This window comes from Chiloscyllium plagiosum, unplaced genomic scaffold (assembly GCF_037043375.1).
Source record: "Chiloscyllium plagiosum isolate Xiang-an unplaced genomic scaffold, Cpla_swu_hap1 HiC_scaffold_37, whole genome shotgun sequence".
NCBI classification, from domain to species: domain Eukaryota; kingdom Metazoa; phylum Chordata; class Chondrichthyes; order Orectolobiformes; family Hemiscylliidae; genus Chiloscyllium; species Chiloscyllium plagiosum.
In genome coordinates this window covers 18,875,437-18,894,931 of record NW_028270175.1, presented here as the reverse complement: position 1 = coordinate 18,894,931, position 19,495 = coordinate 18,875,437, and the positions used below count along the sequence as shown (strand labels likewise).

General features: G+C 40.8%; 1 protein-coding gene across 1 annotated transcript; it reads right to left on the bottom strand.

Moving 5' to 3' along the window:
* Positions 1-1,404: 1,404 nt before the first annotated feature.
* On the bottom strand, positions 1,405-17,879 carry icmt (isoprenylcysteine carboxyl methyltransferase). Its single transcript, XM_043675983.2, has 5 exons — positions 17,691-17,879; positions 12,077-12,165; positions 11,420-11,589; positions 5,642-5,859; positions 1,405-2,742 (listed from the first exon to the last, which is right to left on the bottom strand). The coding sequence occupies exons 1-5, from the start codon at positions 17,877-17,879 to the stop codon at positions 2,560-2,562; spliced, it is 849 nt and encodes a 282-aa protein (XP_043531918.1). The 3' UTR covers positions 1,405-2,559.
* Positions 17,880-19,495: the final 1,616 nt, after the last annotated feature.

Below are 19,495 nucleotides of genomic sequence, written 5' to 3'. Positions count from 1 at the left end.
ATGCTAGCGAGCACTAGCAAGCTCATTTACAGTTAACATCCATTCAAACACAATTTCATTTGGGGAAATCAAAATACTGCAACCAGAGGAACTCTAAATACGCCCCCACCACCAAACCAACAGCTCTGAAGAAAACTATTACAGTATATTCGTCATCTCTAAAAAGTCAATTTCCTCATTAAGAATAAGGAATCCAGTCTCTGACATATTGATCCAAAGCTGCATTAATAATAGCCATTAACAGTAGCTTATGCAGCAACTGAAATGACATTCATAAAATAAGCATGTCAGAATATTAATATACAATAGGATAACTCTGCAAAGGTATAACTTTCTGATGCATATTTGTATATGTTCACCTACATCAATATTGTCACTGGGTCTTCAGCAAAGTCTCGAGATCCACTCTTTGTCTACCTCTACTCCTTGGCATGATTATTACAGATGGCAGTGACTATGTTAACAGTACAACACAATTGCTGCAGGCTAATCACAATATCCTTGACATTAATACAAAACTTGCCGTACCCCTATAACTCTCCCCATATAATGTTCCAACAAACTGATCATTTTTGTTCACTCCCCTCCTCACATCACCTGATAGATGTGCCCTTACTCCATAAACCTCTCAACATCACTCTCCTCAAAATTATTTAAACCTCCAGCATGAAAACAGGCAAGTCTCTTTGTTCTGAAGAAGGGTCGCTGGACCCAAAATGTTAACTCTGCTTTTTCTCCATTGATGCTGCCAGACCTGCTGAGTTTCTCAACAATTTTGTTTTTATTTATTTATTTATTTCCAAATTTCCAGCATCTGCAATTCCACCTATTGTGCCTGTGCGAACATTTTAAAAATCCCTCTTTAGTCCCTGCTCTTTCTGCATACCTCTAATTCTCCCCCTTAGTTTTTAGTCAAGTTATTGATGACCCCACTCCCCTCATATCACCTTTGACATGGCACCCACTTTTGACTGATTACATTTTGATGAAGCAGAGGAGCATTTTTCAACATGAAAGATACAATATAAATGCTATTATCGATGGTCCAAAATGTCAGAGAAAAATTCGTATTATTTTGGAATCTTAATCAATAATCAGCTGTTTTCACATTGTTCAGCCTGAAAAAGGGGAGAAATTGAGATGAGGACCGGACATCAAAATGGCAGATGATGATCTGGTGCAGCACTTTTTCTGGATTTGAAAAGATATTTGCTGGTAGATTTCAAGAGAAACCTGGTTATGAATATCTTCATGAAATCTACAGGTACAGGAATAAGTACTGATCATGCTCATGATAACTCAAAGTGAGGCTTAGAATCAAGCATGGCACGTGCAAAAAAAACCTAGAAAATGATGGAAAACAGTGAATCATTCAGCATGCATGAGAGAAAAGACAGCTTAATATTTCAGGTAAGCACCCATTTTATTTCAGAATTCCAGCATTTACAGTTTTTACTTATCATATTTAAGTAAATTAAAGCTTTCCCCTTCCCTTTCCAACAGTGCAGAGGTAATCAAATTGTACTCAATAGAATGAGGAAATTTATTTGTGTGCATTTTTCTCATGAAGTTGAGGGATGTGCTGGGCAATGGGACACATTCATTTCAAGTACCTGGAATCATCAAGTAGTTGATCAGGTCAGATACCATATGGGTTAAATATAGAACAAAGGTTCTTATAGATGGCCCCCTCAAATACTCCCAGGACTAGTACAGCACGTATTAGATACAGCTCTCTCTACACAATTCAATATGTCTCAGCAAAACATTCAAAAGGGCACTCTTGATTACACCAATATCACCAATCCCCAGTTCACTTCTCTTCACTGAAAATGGCAATGTATTTGCCAATTTGACTCAAATGTTGTAGATTGTGAAAAATTGACCCATAGCTAGTAGAAATATCACGCAATATGTTCACGAAGGTCCTTTAGCATTGGAAACTTGCATATTATTAGCCTGGTTGTATGTTTAACTGGAACAAAGGAGGAAAACTGATCTTGATAGTCATTTTAAAAAAAAAGTTCAATGCAGAATATCACTAATTTTAGCATCTTCCTAAATAAGATGCAACAAGTTTTGGTCCAGATAAAACAAAAAGCAACTGACCCAGTTTTCTACAAATCATGATTATCCTCTGTTAACAGTAAATTATGGAATTTACTTTCCTGATAAAGTGTGTTCGTATATTGCAATACTGCTGCATCCCTACACAGTATAAAGCAGCCCTCAGTGGACTTTTTTTTGGTCAAAAAAGAACAGTCTTTATGAGAAGTACCAAGTTTATAACAAATGGCTTTGTCATAGCAATAGCTGCAGCAAGTGGCCTCTACAATTCGCAATGTTTCTGGTTCCCACCATTCATAACTCATTGTCCCCTGCAGCACCACTTCCTTGCTCTAACAGTGAGAAGCTAGCTAACATATTCTCAACAGCAACAGCTGTGGAATTCTTTTCAAAGCTGAAATCAAACAATATTCAGGTACTAAGGATTAAACGGTAGCCCATGTATTCACGGTCCGTTTGATTGTGCATTTCCCTCTCCCACATCGTCGAACATCATGGATCTATTTTGGCACCTTTGATGAAGGGAAGCCGTGTTGGAATCCGCTTCTTGTACTGCTCATAGTCTTTGCCAAAAAACTGAATCAGAGTAATCTCCTCTTCCTCGATTCGCTCACAAAAGAAATGCCATGAAGCCAACGTATATCCTACAATGCAGATGGGGTTACACAAAATTACCTGAAAAGAAACAAAAGGCAACAATTGATTCATTACTTGGAAAAAGGCTGTTACCGTTTCTGATGCACCTATATGTTGTGGCAGACCAAGGAAGAAAAAATTATTCTATCTTAATTGTATCATACTATGCTGTGGTTCTGTTCGCCGAGCTGGAAGTTTTTGTTGCAAACGTTTCGTCCCCTGTCTAGGTGACATCTTCAGTGCTTGGGAGCCTCCTGTGAAGCGCTTCTGTGGTGTTTCCTCCGGGGAAACAGGGGATGAAACGTTTGCAACAAAAACGTCCAGCTCAGTGAACAGAACCACAGTAACGAGCACCCGAGCTACAAATCTGCTCACAAACTTTGTATCATAGTATATTTGGTTGTGCCGGATCTCGTACCAGTCAGAGTTCCTTGTCAAAGACGCATTTACAGAGCAAGAAACCCTCACTGGTTTGTCCAAACCCCCACACCTTATATTAAGTGCTAATCATAAGAAATAAACCAGTCATATGAATCCAGACCATTAGAGGCCCTTTCCATTTGATATGAGAACCATTCCAGATCCTCAAACCTAATCTTTCAGGGGACTTTCAGATCAGCATCAGGGCTCCACACATGTAACACTGAGACACATGACATAGAATATAGGAGGAGTAGGCCATTTGACCCTTCATGTCTGATCCGCCATTCAATATGATAATGGCTGACAAGATCTCCCAACACATCAATCGGAAGACAACAAAGAATAATTTTGTTTGTTTTCCTATGCCTTAAACAAAAATGTTTCCAGGACTAGAAAATTGCAGCTTTGAGGAAAAATTAGACAGGCTGAGGTTGTTCCCCTGTGATATGACTGAAGTTGGAGCGTGCATTGTCTACCTCTAGTCCCTCTGATATTATAAATTTAAATACTTTACCCAGTTACCAATATTGACCAATACATACTTTACCTATATTACGTTTAGAATAAAAAAAAACTAACCAGGTTTCTTTAATAAACAAACTGGGCAAATGGTGGCTTAGTACATCAGGTACCCAGGTTTGATTCCAGCCTTGATTGACTGTTTGTGTGGAGTATGCCATGCTAGATTGCCCTGTTGTATCTAGGGATATGTGGGCTAGGTAGATTGACCATGGTGAATGCAGGTTTACAGGAAAAGGTGGAGGTGGGACTGGGTGGGATGCTCTTCAACAGTCAGGGCAGGACTTGATGGGCAGAAGTGCCTCGTACCACACTGTCGGGATTCTATGTTTCTAAATTGTTGATTTATTGGGGAAACAGAACTTATTTGGCAAATATACAAATCATTTTAACAGTTTGAAATATGAAAGTGTAAGTGTTTATCCTTCTAAATAACTTGAAGATAGTGAGAACTGTAGATGCTGAAGAGTGGAGCTGGAAAAGGCACAGCAGGTCAAGCAGCAAAGGAGAAGGGGTGTCTTTTTCCAAGACAGTGATAACTGCAGATGCTGGAGTTTTTCAGCAACTCTTTTTATAGAGTAGAATCCCTACAGTGTGGAAACAGGCCCTTCAGCCCAACAAGTCCACACCGACCTTCCCAATAGTATCCCACCCAAACCCATTCCCCATTACTGTACATTTTACTCCTGACTAATGCACCTAACCTGCACAGCTTTGGACTTCTCCTCTGATGCTCCTTGACCTGCTGTGGTTTTTCCAGCTCCACTCTTTATCCACCCTTCTAAGTAACTCAACACAAACGCAGACTTAGACACAGGTAATTGAAAGGAAATAAAGATTTTTTTCAGCATCAAATTAAAGAAAGAAGACTTGGCTAAATAATAATTAGTTCTTGAAAGAAAAAGGGTAAGATACAAAATGTTCATGATGGCTTTAAACTAATATCCTGGCATATCTAAATGCCTGTCAAAAAACACAAGCAGTTGTCACTTTGCAGATAGAGTTTGTTCAGGAAACATCAAGGAGAGTCCCTACAGAGACTTTTCAGGAGTGTTCCAGTTACCACACTGGACCCTGAAAAGGCTTTCTCTGCAAGGCAGTGGATGAGCTGACTATTTTCTCTTTCTCAGCAGGCTAACACAAATGAAACTCCAAATAATACCCAAACCAAAGACTTAATCCTGACAGCCCTAAATCCAGGCATTTACCCAGTAAATAAGTCCAGTAAGTTAGTCAAATGACTTCAAGTTTGTTTTTAAAACGTCTCAATGTGTCCTTTTAGTGACCCCTTTTAAACAGAAGTCGACCTACCTCCTCAATCTTTTCAAATGAACCATTACCTACAATCTTTTAAACATGAATCCTCAAAAAAAAAGCATCTTCATAATTCTGGGAAGAGATAGGCTGAGGGCAGATTTGACTGAGGTATACAGATTTGTGAGGGAACTAGACAGAGTAAATGGGAAGGACTAATCTCCCTTAGCAGAAGGTTCATTGACAGTGAAGCATCTGTTTAAAGCAGAAAGATTAGAGGAGAGGTGGGGTTTTTTTTTTTAACCCAGAGAATGTCAGGGATCTGGAACTCTCTGCCTAAAAGACTAGTAGAGGCAGAAAAGCGTTTGGATACACACCCGAATTTCTGCATTCTGGATATTGGTGAAAAAGCGGACTGATTTCAATAGTTCTTTATGAATGTGCACAGACCCAATGAGCACAATGGCCTCCTTCTGTGCTGTAAATGTTTAAACATTTTAAAAATATTCTAAATATCTGAAGAGCAGAAATGTGCAAGGTTTTGGGGTGTTGCAGTGAATTGCTCCTTATGACCGCCAGTAAAAATGGCTTTTATCTGTGCTATAACCATAAGGCCATAAGAAACAGGAAGAAACTTCAACACCGGTACCAGAAAATGTTGGTCCACTTTTCAGCACATCAAAGTAGCACATTCCTATTCCAAAAGGCACAACGAACATGCAGAAACCAATGGTGAACCTACCTGAGTGCCAATACTCCAGTAGAACCAGCCCACATAGGAAGGATGCCTCGACCAAGAGTAGACGCCATTGGTGACAAGCCGGTGGCTTTCAGCCTTCTCATTCTGTACAATATGATTGAAATTTGACCCAGCTGTTAACATGGCAGCCTTACGTAGAGATTCGCCAATGAGAACCATCAGCAAACCCAAGAAACTGAGCCACGTAATCTGTTTCAGACCTGCAAGTGAAGAGAAAAAATGTATTTTTTTTCAATCAAAATAAAATGAAAATGCTTGTCGTCAACAAATTTGATGGAATATAGGGGACAATGGCAGAATTGATAGAAATTGGCTAAAATACAATGTTATGTTCCCAGGTAATTTTACCACTGAATAAACAAGACCCCAGAATAAAATCTGGCTTCAATCTTTCAATTTAACGTGGTGGTCATTCACTGAACAAGTACACAAGACTGTACATTTTATTTAAAAATAAAACAAGTTTATTACAAAAACTGAAACAAAAGCAAAGCAAGGCTATCTAAATATAGAACACTGTTTGCAAGATATAAAACATTAAGGAAAACAAAGTCTCATCTACTCCCCAACATCCTTACTTTACAGATATTCAATTCCAGAAAAATTAGCATTTCATATCAAATTTTAGCTTTAACAGCTCTAAAGATGAGTCATCTAGACTCAGCTTGCTCTCTCTCCATAGATAATGCCTGACCCATTGAGATTTGCAGCACTTTTTGTTTTCAGTACAGATTCCAGCATCTGCAGTAATTTACTCCTACTTTAGGTTTAACTTAACAGTTTCTCCCTAATTCTGTTCTCTGAACCATGAGGTATTCTCACACAAACATGCAGTATTTTAATTTTTTTCAGTCTTTTATTACTAGACATTCCTGTTGTGGAAGTTTCACATGCTAAACTTTTTTTGGCGAGATACCAGAGTTTTCCTGCACTGTCGTACACTCTTTTCTAAGAGGGATATAATATTTGCTCCTGACCTCAGTCAGGTCTCCTCAAAAACTACCCTAAAAGCTTTCCAATCTCTGGGATTTTCTAAGCTAAAATCAATCCTCAATTATTCTCAATTAAAAACAAGCTAATGCCTCAGTGTTTCATTATTAAAAGTCATATTTTATATATAAATCACACACCTTTCATCACAACAGGAAGGAGTAGTGCTGAATGCTTGTTTTTCAAACTGGATGAAGTTTACAGTGTCGTTCACCAGGGACCAGTACCAAGACTACTGCTTTTCGTGATCTATATTAATGACTTGGACCTGGAGATACAGGGTACATGGGACAACTTCAAAGTTTGCAGATGATACAAAACATGGAAGTGCAGCGAACAGCGAGGAAGATGGTAACACTTTTCAAGAAGCAAGACAGGCTGATGGAATGGACCAACACTTGACAGATGAACTGCAGGATGAATAATTGGTAAGAAGAAAGGTGAGGGGCAAGACAAGCCAATAGATACAATTCTAAAGTGAGTGAGGGAGCAGAGGGACCCGAGACTTCATTTGCACAAATTATCTACATTCACAGAGCAGGTTGAGAAATGGTTAAAAACACATATAGAATCTCAGAATAGTGTCTTAGAGTACAAAAGCAGAAAAGTAATGGTGACCTTTGATAAAATACTGTTTTGGCCTGAATTGGCAAATTGTGGCCTATTCTGTGCACGATACTTTAACAAGGAAATGAACTCTTTCGGGAGTGTGCAGAGAAAATGTGCAAGAATGGTTCCAGATGGATTAGACATGCTGGGATTGTGGACCTTAGAGCAGAGAAGATTGAAATTTGAGAGAGATGTTCAAAACCTTGAGTGGTCTGGATAGTGGAGATAGACAGAAAGTGTTCCCACTGGCAGAAGCCTCAAGAGGACACCAATATTAATCAGATGGCAAAAGAGCCAAATGTGATGAGGAAAACCTTTTACACACAACAAGCGATTATGAACTGAAATATGCTATCTGACAGTGTGGAGGCAGATTTAATAATGAGTACTTGAAGGTAAAAAAATAAAATTGGAAGGCTATAGGGAAAGGGATTTGGAGTTGGGCCAGTTAGATTCCTCCAAGTTGAACAAAAGTTGGAGGAAGCACTTAAGATAGCAAGGGAGGCAATGGCCTAGTGGTATTATCACTAGACTAACATCTAGAAGAAGGAGGCTCATGATGACCATGAATCCATTGTTGATTGATGAAAAAAATCATCTGGTTCACTAATGTCCTTTAGGGAAGGAAAATGCCACACACAGCAATGTGGTTGCCACTTAACCGCCTTCTGGGCAATTAATGCTGGTAGACGATGCTCAAAATAAAAGTTGGGCCACGCAGCTCCTGACCTCATTACAGCCTTGGTTCAAAAATGGACAAAATGGCTAAAATCCAACGTTGAGGTGAGAATGATAGCCCTTCACATCAAGACCATATTCAATTGAGTATGGCACCCAGGAATCAATGCGTATTGGGGGCAAACTCTCCAATGGTTTTTGTCATGTCTGGCATATAGGAAAATAGTTGTTGTTGGTGGTGGTCAGTCATCTTAGCTCCAGGACATCTTTGCATGAGTTTCTCAGCAAGGCTCAACCATCTTTGGCTGCTCCACCAATAACCTTCCCGACATCATAAGGTCAGAAGTGGGGATGTTCACTGACGATTGCACAATGTTCAGCACCATTCGCGACTCTTCAGATGCTGAAGCAGTCCATACTCAAAAGCAACAAGATCTGGTCAATATTCAGACTTTGTTTGACAAGTGGTAAATAACACTCGAGCCACACAAATACCAAGCAATGATCATCTCTAATAAGAGACAATCTAACCATTGTCCCTTGACATACTGTTATGAGATGTGCCTTTAAGAAGGATTTGTCTGTCATGTATCTTTTGAAAGCAAGTGTTGTAAACTTGGAGCCCAGCTAGTGTTGGCTTTTTAAAAATTGGAATAATAGAAGCAATGTGAAGGGGTGGGGTCAAGCTCCCACAGAACCAGGATTTTAGTTTAACTTTCAGGAGCTGTTGGCGTTTGGAAGCTGCTATAAATCTCTCCTGCTACAGTGAAATGCCTGAGTTCTCTCTTACACAGACACACAGTTTTTTCTTGATATTCCTTCCTTCGGGACTGGGGAAACATTGCATGTGGGACAATCTATTTTACAGAATTTGCCTCTGCCAAGGGTGTGTTTGTGGGATGTTACTATCTTGGAACATCTAATTAGTGGCGTTAATATATATATTATCTTGTTAAGTATTTCAATAGAGTTACAGTAAAGCTGATTTTTAAAATTAATATTTTGCCTGTATTTTTACACTATTGTTAAAATACAAAGTGTTTTGCTTCAGGCCTGACTAATCAAATTGTGTCCCAAGCATAAAGCCTTACACTTGCCCTTAAAAATATGCAAAAGTTGGGGTCTAGGCTGTTAGCTTAATATATTTGAGGGGATTTGGCTGGTCCACAACATTACCATCACTGAATTCTTCACTATAAACTTTCTGGGGGATACCACTGCCCAGAAACTGGAGTTGTTGCATAAACAGTGTACAAGGTACGAATCAGGAGTGTGATGAGATACTCCCCACTTGCCTGGATGGGTGCAGTTTCAACAATGCTCAAGAAGCTTAACACCATCCAGGACAAAGCATCCCAGTGGATCAGCACCACATCCACAGGGATCCACTCCCTCCATTACCAATACTAAGTAGAAGCAGCACTGCAGAAATTTACCAAAAATCCTTAGTCAGCTCCTGCCAAACACACAACCACTTTCATCTAGAAGGACAAGGGCAGCGCAACTCTGGACAAGCAAGAAATGCTGGCCAGCCATTAACACCCACGTCCCACAAGTGATAGAGTCAGATGTACAGCATGGAAACAGACCCTTTGGTCCAATCCGTCCACACTGACCAGATATCCCAATCCAATCTAGTCCCACCTGCCAGCACCCAGCCCATATCCCTCCAAACCCTTCCCAGTCATATACCCATCCAAATGCCTTTTAAATGTTGCAATTGGACCAGCATCCACCACTTCCTCTGGCAGTTCATTCCATACACGTACCACCCTCTGTGTGAAAACGTTGCCCCTAAGGTCTCTTTTATATCTTTCCCCTCTCACTCTAAGCCTATGCCCTCTAGTTCTGGACTCCCCGACCCCAGGGAAAAGACTTTGTCTATTTATCCTATCCGTGACCCTCAATTTTGTAAACCTCTATAAGGTCACCCCTCAGCCTCAGACGCTCCAGGAAAAACAGCCCCAGCCTGTTCAGCCTCTCCCTATAGCTCAATTCGTCCAATCCTGGCAACATTCTTGTACTGAAAATGTGTTACTGGAAAAGCGCAGCAGGTCAGGCAGCATCCAAGGAGCAGGAGAATCGACGTTTCGGGCATGAGCCCTTCATTCTTGTAAATCTTTTCTGAACCCTTTCAAGCTTCACAACATCCTTCCGATAGGAAGGAGACCAGAATTGTATGCAATATTCCAACAGTGACCTAAATAATGCCCTGTACAACTGCAACATGACCTCCCAACTCCTGTACTCAATACTCTGACCAATAAAGGAAAGCACATGCCACCTTCACTATCCTATCTACTTGCGACTCCACTTTCAAGGAGCTATGAACCTGCACTCCAAGGTCCCTTGGACCTTACCATTAAGTGTATAAGGCATGCTAAGACTTGCTTTCTCAAAATGAAGCACCTCGCATTTATGTGAATTAAACTCCATTTGCTACTTCTCAGCCCACTGGCCCATTTGATTAAGATCCTGTTGTAATCTTAGGTAACCTTCTTCGCTGCCCACTACACCTCCAATTTTGGTGTCATCTGCAAACTTACTAACTATACCTCTTATATTCACATCCAAATCATTTATATAAATAACAGAAAGTAGAGGACCCAGCACCGATCCTTGTAGCACTCCACTGGTCACAGGCCTCCAATCTAATAAAACAACCCTCCATCACCACCCTTTGTCTTCTACCTTTGAGCCAGTTCTGTATCCAAATGGCTAGTTCCCTTTGTATTCCATGAGACCTAACCTTGCTCTCCAGTCTCCCCTGGTGAACCTTGTCGAATGCCTTACTGAAGTCCATATAGATCACATCTACCTCTCTGCCCTCATCAATCCTCTTTGTTACTTTTTCAAAAAACACATTTCTTATGAAGAGAGCCAGAACATAATGAATAGACAAACGGTCTCTTTCTGTGCTGTAATCATTCTAACTCTTCCTATTACGCACTCAAGTTCCTGTGAATGAAGAGTCATTATGAGCTTTACATCAATGAGAGTTGCAATATTGCTCTTGATCCTGACCAACTCAACAAAAATACGGTCAATTACATTGACCTGATCTACAGAAAAAGGAATGCTTCAGGTTGAATTTCTCCTTCAGGAGTTAGCTAATCTCCCTTGAGCTAACAATTGGAATAATACAAAAAAAGATACTGGTTTCCTGGTTAACAAATGCATAAGAATATACAATGCTCATTACTATCTAGGGGTCACTGTCCTCATGCAAATGTCACACATGGACACGGCTGTTTTGTGGTCTGCAGAGTCAAATGTTTAATGCTTAGGTGTCATAACTGAACAAAACTGTGATACAGTGATTTTACCACAACACACCACGCCAGAAAATAGATCTGGGTACATATAATGAACCACACTAGACCTATGATGTGCAGAAAAATTATGTACTCAGCACCACTCCTCAAACAAAGCACTACACTCTATAGATCACAGAAGAAAACAATGCCATAACTGTTCACACACCTGGAAAGAGAAGTTTCTCGATTGTGAATTCCACCCAGGATGACATAGCTGCAAGTGTGTATGCCATGCTATGATTTAACAGGAAGGAATCCAGAGAGAGAGACTTGGGATTGATAACTGCAGTCACCAGATATTCTGAATAGTGAAAAAAACTCAGAGAGCACAAGTACCTGTCAAAGAATAAACAGAAACTTGCAACATTACTGTGAAACTCATGAGTTTTTTATGCCTACTATTAAACAGAAAACAGTCACAGACAGTACAATTCTGAGCATTAACAGTTGGAAGGGGAAAGTGCCGAGACTGTAATTACCCTTCCAGTGTTGCATTCTATAATCTATATTTGTAGGAAAATCACTCTGTTTTAGTGCATTGCTCCCATTTTCTAAACAGATGGTTAAGTACCGGGAGAGATCTTTGGAAACAGCTTGAAAGTCTTTAGTCACATTCATACTTCTCTTTAAAGAATATATATGAATGAATCTTCCATAGCATTCCTTTCAGTTGATGCTCATGAGCCATATATAGTATAACAGGATAAAATGCTTTAGATGGATCACACAGCAGGCATCAATATTACAAATCAACTTTTAAACCAGTGAGCAACATTTTCAAACATGAGGTGGCAAATGAGGTTTACTTCTACAGACAACTTACCAGCCAAAGTGCTGCCATGATGATCCTCCAAAGCTCAGTAACAAACCACAGCCACAAACAAAGCCGAGGAAACAAGCCCTCACTGCAACCTAGGGGCAGAGATTAAAAGTCAGGAAATACATTTGAGGAGTAACCTCAACTCAATAGGAACTCAAGCAAAGTAGTACAGTTTCAGCTTCAGCTGAGAAAAATTGATGAGACCCATTAATCCTCCAATTTACCAAATTCACCCTCAACGTGTTCATCCACAAATCTGATTCAACTGCCTTACCTGAATTATTTCAACCAGCCTGAGTAAGAAGATTGTGGTCAGAGAGGGTGGTGGGAGTAAAATTTATTACCTCCCAACTCCAAGGTAAAATTTTATTTCAGGACAACAGAAAATTATGGAAAGGGAGAAGTAATAGCAGTCTCCACAAACAGTGGAAGCTGAAAACATGAGAAGGAAAAACATGTAATTCTGCAAAAGGTATTTTAAAAGATTACAAAGCAATTCAGAAGGAGGACTTAAGATTTGTAATCAGGTTATGTTCTCCAACTGTGTGCAATACGTGACTAATTAGTGAAGTCAGGCACAGTTTCCAATTTATGAGGCACTTACGTCAGCCCTGGGGAAAATGGGAGACAGTTAAGATGGGATACAGTTAAGATAATCTGAACAGGATTGCAGTCAATGAAATGGGTATTGGATAATGGGGAAATTAACAGATGTGAACTTTAGTAAAGTTGGAATACTGGATGTTGAGCAGATTAATGTGTGCAGAAATTATCTTCAGACAGCAAAGATTTGAAAAACAGATTGTTGCATTGATAGGTTTGGACTACAGTCGCTCTATTAGAGGGAAATAGAGGCTGGCATTGGTCAGTTTGGAATAAAATAATAATAATCATTAATTTGATTAACTGATTGGGACTGGGAAAAAGTAAAGAGAGATTGGGAAAAGAATTCAGATAACGCTCACAGGACTCCTTCAAAACATTATTGTTTGTCAAGAAAGAAAATTATTGCTATATCCTGTTGTAATTTAAAAAAAAACTAGATAAATGAGATACGTTAAGTGTAAGTGATTTCCTCAGCAGTGATGTAGAAACATTGCAAAGAGGAGCAGGAGTAAGCCATTTGACTCTTTGATTCAGGTTTTTTTTTAATTCATTCACAGGATGAGGGTGTCATGGCTAGACCAGCATTTATTGCCCACCTATAATTGCCCAGAGGTTTTAGAAACATGAATGAGTTGAGATAAGAAGCAATTGGGCACTCATCACACCTCCACTGAGGCTCCCATCCCTGGGAGGACCAGTTACAGTACCCGTATTCTTTTTTTGCCCCAGCCTCCCCCTCCCAGGGCCCCACAGGCACCCATACTGATTCCCATGGCTATACCACGGCCCTAATTAATATTGCTGATAAGTCTGAATCAATATAATTTAAAAAGCAGTTGTAAAACGACTCCGTTTTGTGGTGCACCATATTTGTGAGGTAATCTTGGGGAAGATGCTCCATCACCAGCCAACGCCACCCCATAAGACATGATGGATTTTCCGACACCCAATTCGCTAGAATGTTCTTCCTTGCACAGTGGGTAAGAATGTTACACAATCTCTTCCAGTGCTCCCCCAAACAGGGCAAATTTGGCAACCCCAGAAGAAGAAATACCAGATCCATGTTAATTTCAATCACCAGGATGTCCTTTAGCTCCCTTACTATAGCACTGCAGTATCTCTAGATCTTACAACAGGACCAGTAGCAGTGTGTGAGAGTGCCGATATTAATCTTACATTTGGGACACCCTGATCTTATTCATAAATAATAAATTAACTAGAGGGCATCTCGACTGCGAGGCTTCAATGTCAAGCCAAATCAATTCCGAATTCCCCCGTACCCAGTCACCAACATATGCTAACAGTGCGCTTATTTGATATTTCTTCAAATCCGGAAGATCCACCGCTCCCTCACCCTGTGAAAGCTGCAATTTAGTGATTTTAATTAGAGGGCGCCTGTGGCACCAAATAAAGGACCCTAGCCAACCACAGAGCCTCAGTTAACACTCGTCTGCGTAGCAGCAACGGGAGCATTCTCATGGGGTACAACGGGGGGGGGGAATAACATTCATTTTAATCAGGGTTTTTCGGCCCAACCATGATAACGGTAACCCCTCCCACAGCTACAAATCCTGTTTTATCCTCTCCAGTAATTGTACATAGTTAGCTTTATACAGCTGGTGGAAGGAAGGGGTAATAAAAATTCCCAAAAAATCCTTTTGGCGACCATCTAAACAGGAACTGCATTCCATCCTTCAGATTAGACACCTCCGCTAATTCCCCAACTGACATGGCTTCCGATTTTGTAAAGTTGATCCTGTGACCTGAGATATCGCCAAATAAACTAATTGTTTGAATCAGTCGAGGAACAGACTTCTCCGGATTGGCCAAGAACAAGATGTCGTCAGCATACAAGGTGTCCTTATGCTCCCCCATTCCCACCCTTGGCACCACTATTTCAGGATCCCTCCTGATAGCCTCAGCTAACGGCTTAACTGCCAAGGTGAATAATTGCGGTGAGAGAGGACACCCCTATCAACTACCTCTCCCAATGTTAAAGTTATCTGACTTAACACCATTTGTAATGACTGCCACTGTAGGATCATTATACATTACTGCCACCCATCTGGCAAAGGATTCCCCCCCCCCCCATACCAAAGCGCTCCAGGACCCCAAACAGATATGGCCATTCTATCCGATCAAATGCCTTTTATGCGTCAAGGGACACCACTAATCCTGGGATCAATCTTTGCTGGCATACCTGCACTAAGTTCAATACCCTCATGATATTATTGGAGGAGCTATGGCCCTTGATAAAACCAGTCTGATCTTCTTTTATAAATATGAAGCAGGACCTTTTCCAACTGCAGAGCTAGCATCTTGGATAGAATTTTAAAAAGGAGAGTTCAATTTAATCACCTCTCAATCACTAATTCCTGCATCAGTTTAAATTCACAGAATGCTGTTGCCCGAGCCTTCTCATCTCTCGTTTAAGACACTTAAAATGTATCTCTTTGACTGCTGAGTTCTGTCACCACATAATAGGAAGGATGTGACTGCACTTGAGGATGGAGAGGTGATTCATCAGTGTTGTTTAGGCTACAGTCTGAGCTGTGGAAAAGATCTGAAGGGCTGTAGTTGGTTTTCTTGGCCCAGCGATAGTTGAGAGGGGACATGATAGATATAAAATATTATGAGGGGTATAAATAGGCATTTTTTTCCATTAGTGAAGGATTCAAAACCAGGATGCATAGGTTTATGGTAGTAAGGATGATAGGAGGAGAGTTATGGGGCATTTTTCACTTAAAGTGGTGAGAATCTGAAATTGACTATCTGAAAGAATGATTGAGTCAAAGTCTCATGGCATTGAAGTACAATTTAGATATTCACTTGCAGCTCCACAGCCTCTAGACCCATGAGTCTAGAGCTGGAAAATGGAATTAGTCAGATCTTTATAGCCCAGAGTGCATACAAAGGGCTGAATAGTCATCTTATGTGCTGTAATACAGTTAGAGATGTACAGCACGGAAACAGGCCCCTTCAGTGCCTGTTTCAGAATCCATGCCGACCAGGTAACCTAAACTAATCCAGTGCCATTTGCTATCACTTGGCCCAATCCCTCTAAACCCTTCCTGTTCATATACTCATCCAGATGCTTTTTTAAATGTTGTAATTATACCAGCCTCCACCACTTCCTCTAGCAGTTCATTTCATACACACGCCACCCTCTGCATGCCCCTTAGGTCCTTTTTAAATTTTTCCCCCTCACCATAAACTTATGCGCTCTAGTTCTGGACTCCCCCACCCCAGGGAAAAGACCTTGTCTATTTACCTTATCCATGCCCCTCATGATTTTATAAACCTCAATAAGGTTACCCCTCAATTTCCAACAGTCCAGGGAAAACAGCCCCAGCCTATTCAACCTCAACCTAAAGATCAAACCCTGCAACCCTGGCAACATCCTTGGAAATCCTTTCTGAATCCTTTCAAGTTTCACACTGTTCTTCCGATAGGAAGGCGACCAGAATTACACAAAATCCCAAAAATGGCCTAACCAATGTCCTGTACAGCTGCAACATGACCTCCCAATTGCTACAGTCGATGCTCTGACCAATAAAAGAAAGCATACTATCTTCACTATTTTGTCTACCTGAGACTCCACTTTTAAGGAGCCTTGAACCTGCACTCCAAGGTCTCTTTGTTCAGCAACACTCACCAAGACCCTGCCATTAAGTGTATAAGTCATGTCCCGATTTGCCTTTCCAAAATGTAGCACCTCACATTTATCTAAATTAAACTCCATCTGCCATTCCTCGGTCCATTGGTCCATCTGATCAAGATCCCATTTTACTCTGAGGTAACTTTTTTTGCTGTCCACTACACCTCCAATTTTGGTGTCATCTGCAAATTTACTAACTATACCTCTTGTGCTCACACCCAAATCATTTATATAAATGACGAAAAGTAGTGGACCCAGCACCAACCCTTGTGACACTCCACTGGTCACAGACCTCCAGTCTGAAAGGCAACCCTCCACTACCACCTTATGTCTTCAACCTTCAAGTCAGTCCTTTATCCAAATGGCTACCTCTCCCTGTATTCCATGCAATCTAACCTTGCTAACCAGTCTACCATGAGGAACCTTGTCGAATGCCTTACTGAAGTCCATATAGATCACGTCCACCACTCTGCCCTCATCGATCCTCTTCATTACTTCTTCAAAAAACTCAATCAAATTAGTGAGACACGATTTCCCACACACTAAGCCACGTTGACTATCCCTAAATCAGTCCTAGCTTTTCAAATACATTAAAACCTCTGAGACAATATTTTATTCAGCTACAGTAATTTCTCATGAGACTTGGTATCAAGTACGAGTTGATAAAGTTCCCAAAAAGCATCTGATGGAATTTTCTCTGAGTTTTATAAATGCAAAGTTATTAAATTGATTTGCAAATCTTTGTAGTAAAGACATTAAATTGAAAATTATTTATCACGGATCTTAAAATCTCTTGGCACTACTGAAAAAGGTAGCAAAAAGCAGGGACAGTTTATTGCCCAATTGGTAGAGCAGTAGCTCAGCGAAATTTACTGAGCTCTGACGTTTCGGATTCTGAACTCAATATTTCTGCTTCTTATTGCGAACATATATGGTTAAAAAAAATAACATTCCAAGGAGAAACAAAAAAAAATCCCGAAATAACTGCGGATGCTGGAAATCAGAAACAAAAAGTGGAACAGTTCCGAAGTGACCCGAAGTGTTAACGGATTTCTCCCCACAGCTGGTGCCCAGACCTGTTGAGTTTTTCCAGAAATTTCTGTTTTTGTAACAAAAACCACCCGCCCCAAGGTAAAGGCGCAGAACGAGCATGTTATTCAACTGCAGGAGCCATCACTGCTGACTCCGTCTCGGGGCAGTAGAGGGCGGCGCCTTGAGCTTCCCCTTGTTACCGCCCGAAATGACTCCGTTAGCTTTATCAGTAAGTAACATGTGTAAAGAGCAGAGATCCCAGTCCGCGCTCGGGCTGATCCCAGTCCGCGCTCGGGCTCATCCCCTCCCGCCCCTTGTTACCTGGTAATGGAGCCCCCGGTATAACAGCAGTAACAAGACGTTAATGAAGGCCAGGTAAATAGCGAGCAGTACGCGGGTGATGAAACCAGACTGGGTGCCACTCAGCCCCGGCACCAAAGTGACTGACACCCCGAGCGCGAAGCAGCCGGCACTCAGGCGACCCTCAGGTACCAGGCGGCCACCCGCCATCTCCCCGACAATCTCGCGAGAACTCGCACCAAGGTCCGCGAGACTTCATCCGGCACAAGAAACATCGCGAGATTCGCCTGGCGGAGAGCTCTGAATGGGGATAATCCTGCAATGAGCTCGATGTTGAGCATTGACAATCCTGTAGTAAACAATTTGCATTGACAGTTCAATAATGTATACTGGGTACTGACAACTCTGTAACGCTGGTTACTGATAATCCTGTATTGTGCAATACTTAGAAAATAGGGAAATACTGCACTAAGGATAAATCAGTTAACATCCTCAATGAGAAAGGCACTGTGCAGAACATAAAACCCAATATTTTATCGGTTTCACTGTTAGCTGTGACCCAGCTAGCAACACTGACATTTCAGTTAATTGATTCGAGCATATCCTTCAGACGGGCGCTGACTTTTGCATGAGACTCTGATTTTCCTCTTCGAAGGATGTAGAAGGTCCCATGGATTCTTTTTTTAAATGGAGAATAGGGAATTAATGAGTTCTCCCTGATGTCCTAGCCAATATTTATGGACAAATTGGTTATCACATTTCCAATAGTAAAAATAACATCGCTTCAGAAATATTTACTGATGTTTACAAAGACTTTTGAGAAGTATTGAGCTTAAAATATTATCAAAATGCAAGCTTTTTTGCAGTTTGTTGAAGCGTGTCTGCTCATTCACATAAAGAGGCATATTTTAATATAATTGGTAAAATTATTGAGAAGAGGCTAGTTTGCATATGTAGGTTTTACCTTTCTAAATAGGTTGGCATAATTAGAGGCTGTTAGATGATGGACATAATTCTGTCTGATTGAAGAACCACAGTCTATGTTAGTTCTTCCTTTCGGTTGGGCCAGGTGTCTGTTATAATGTGAGACATAGGGTTTGCACTGCAATCTTAATAGCAACCCTTCGCTCAGAATCTTAATAGCAACGCTTTGATGTAGAACCCGAAGTAAACTGAGTCTGGGGCTGAGATCAGTTCCATTTAGCTGAAACACATAAAAATAGATATTTCTGGAGAAATTCAGCAAGTCTGGCAGCATCTGTGGCCAGAAAGCAGAATTAATGTTTGAGTGCAGTATGATCTCTTCAGAACTTTTGTGTTTCAGATTTTCAGCGTTCACAGTTATTTGTTTTACTCCACGTAGCTGATCCTTGACTCCAATATAACTATTCGAGTATCCGAGTTGGGAAGTCACATTGCGGCTGTACAGGACACTGGTTCGACCACTTTTGGCATCTTGTGTGCAATTCTGGTCTCCATGTTATAGGAAGGATGTTGTTAAAGTTGAAAGGGTTCACAAAAGATTTACAAGCATGCTGCCAGGATTGGAGGATTTCAGCTATGGGGAGAGGCTGAATAGGCTGGGGCTGTTTTCCCTGGAGTGTCGGAGGCTGATTTTATAAACCTTATAGAGGTTTATAAAATCATGTGGGGCATGAATAGGATAACTAGAAAAGGTCTTTTCCCTGTGGTGGGTAAGTCCAGAACTAGAAGGCATATTTTTAGGGTGAGAGGAGAAAAGTTTAAAAAGGGACCTAAGGGAGAACTTTTTTTCGCAGAGGATGGTGTGTGTATGGAATGAGCTGCTAGAGAAAGTGGCGGAGGCT

Excerpts from the sequence above, each read along its gene's own strand:
- icmt (XM_043675983.2), bottom strand. The coding sequence starts at position 17,879 with ATGGCGGGTGGCCGCCTGGTACCTGAGGGTCGCCTGAGTGCCGGCTGC. Across the intron at positions 12,166-17,690 it reads ACCGGGGGCTCCATTACCAG|GTTGCAGTGAGGGCTTGTTT; the intron begins GTAACAAGGGGC and ends CTCTGCCCCTAG. Across the intron at positions 5,860-11,419 it reads CGAGAAACTTCTCTTTCCAG|GTCTGAAACAGATTACGTGG; the intron begins GTGTGTGAACAG and ends CTTCACTTGCAG.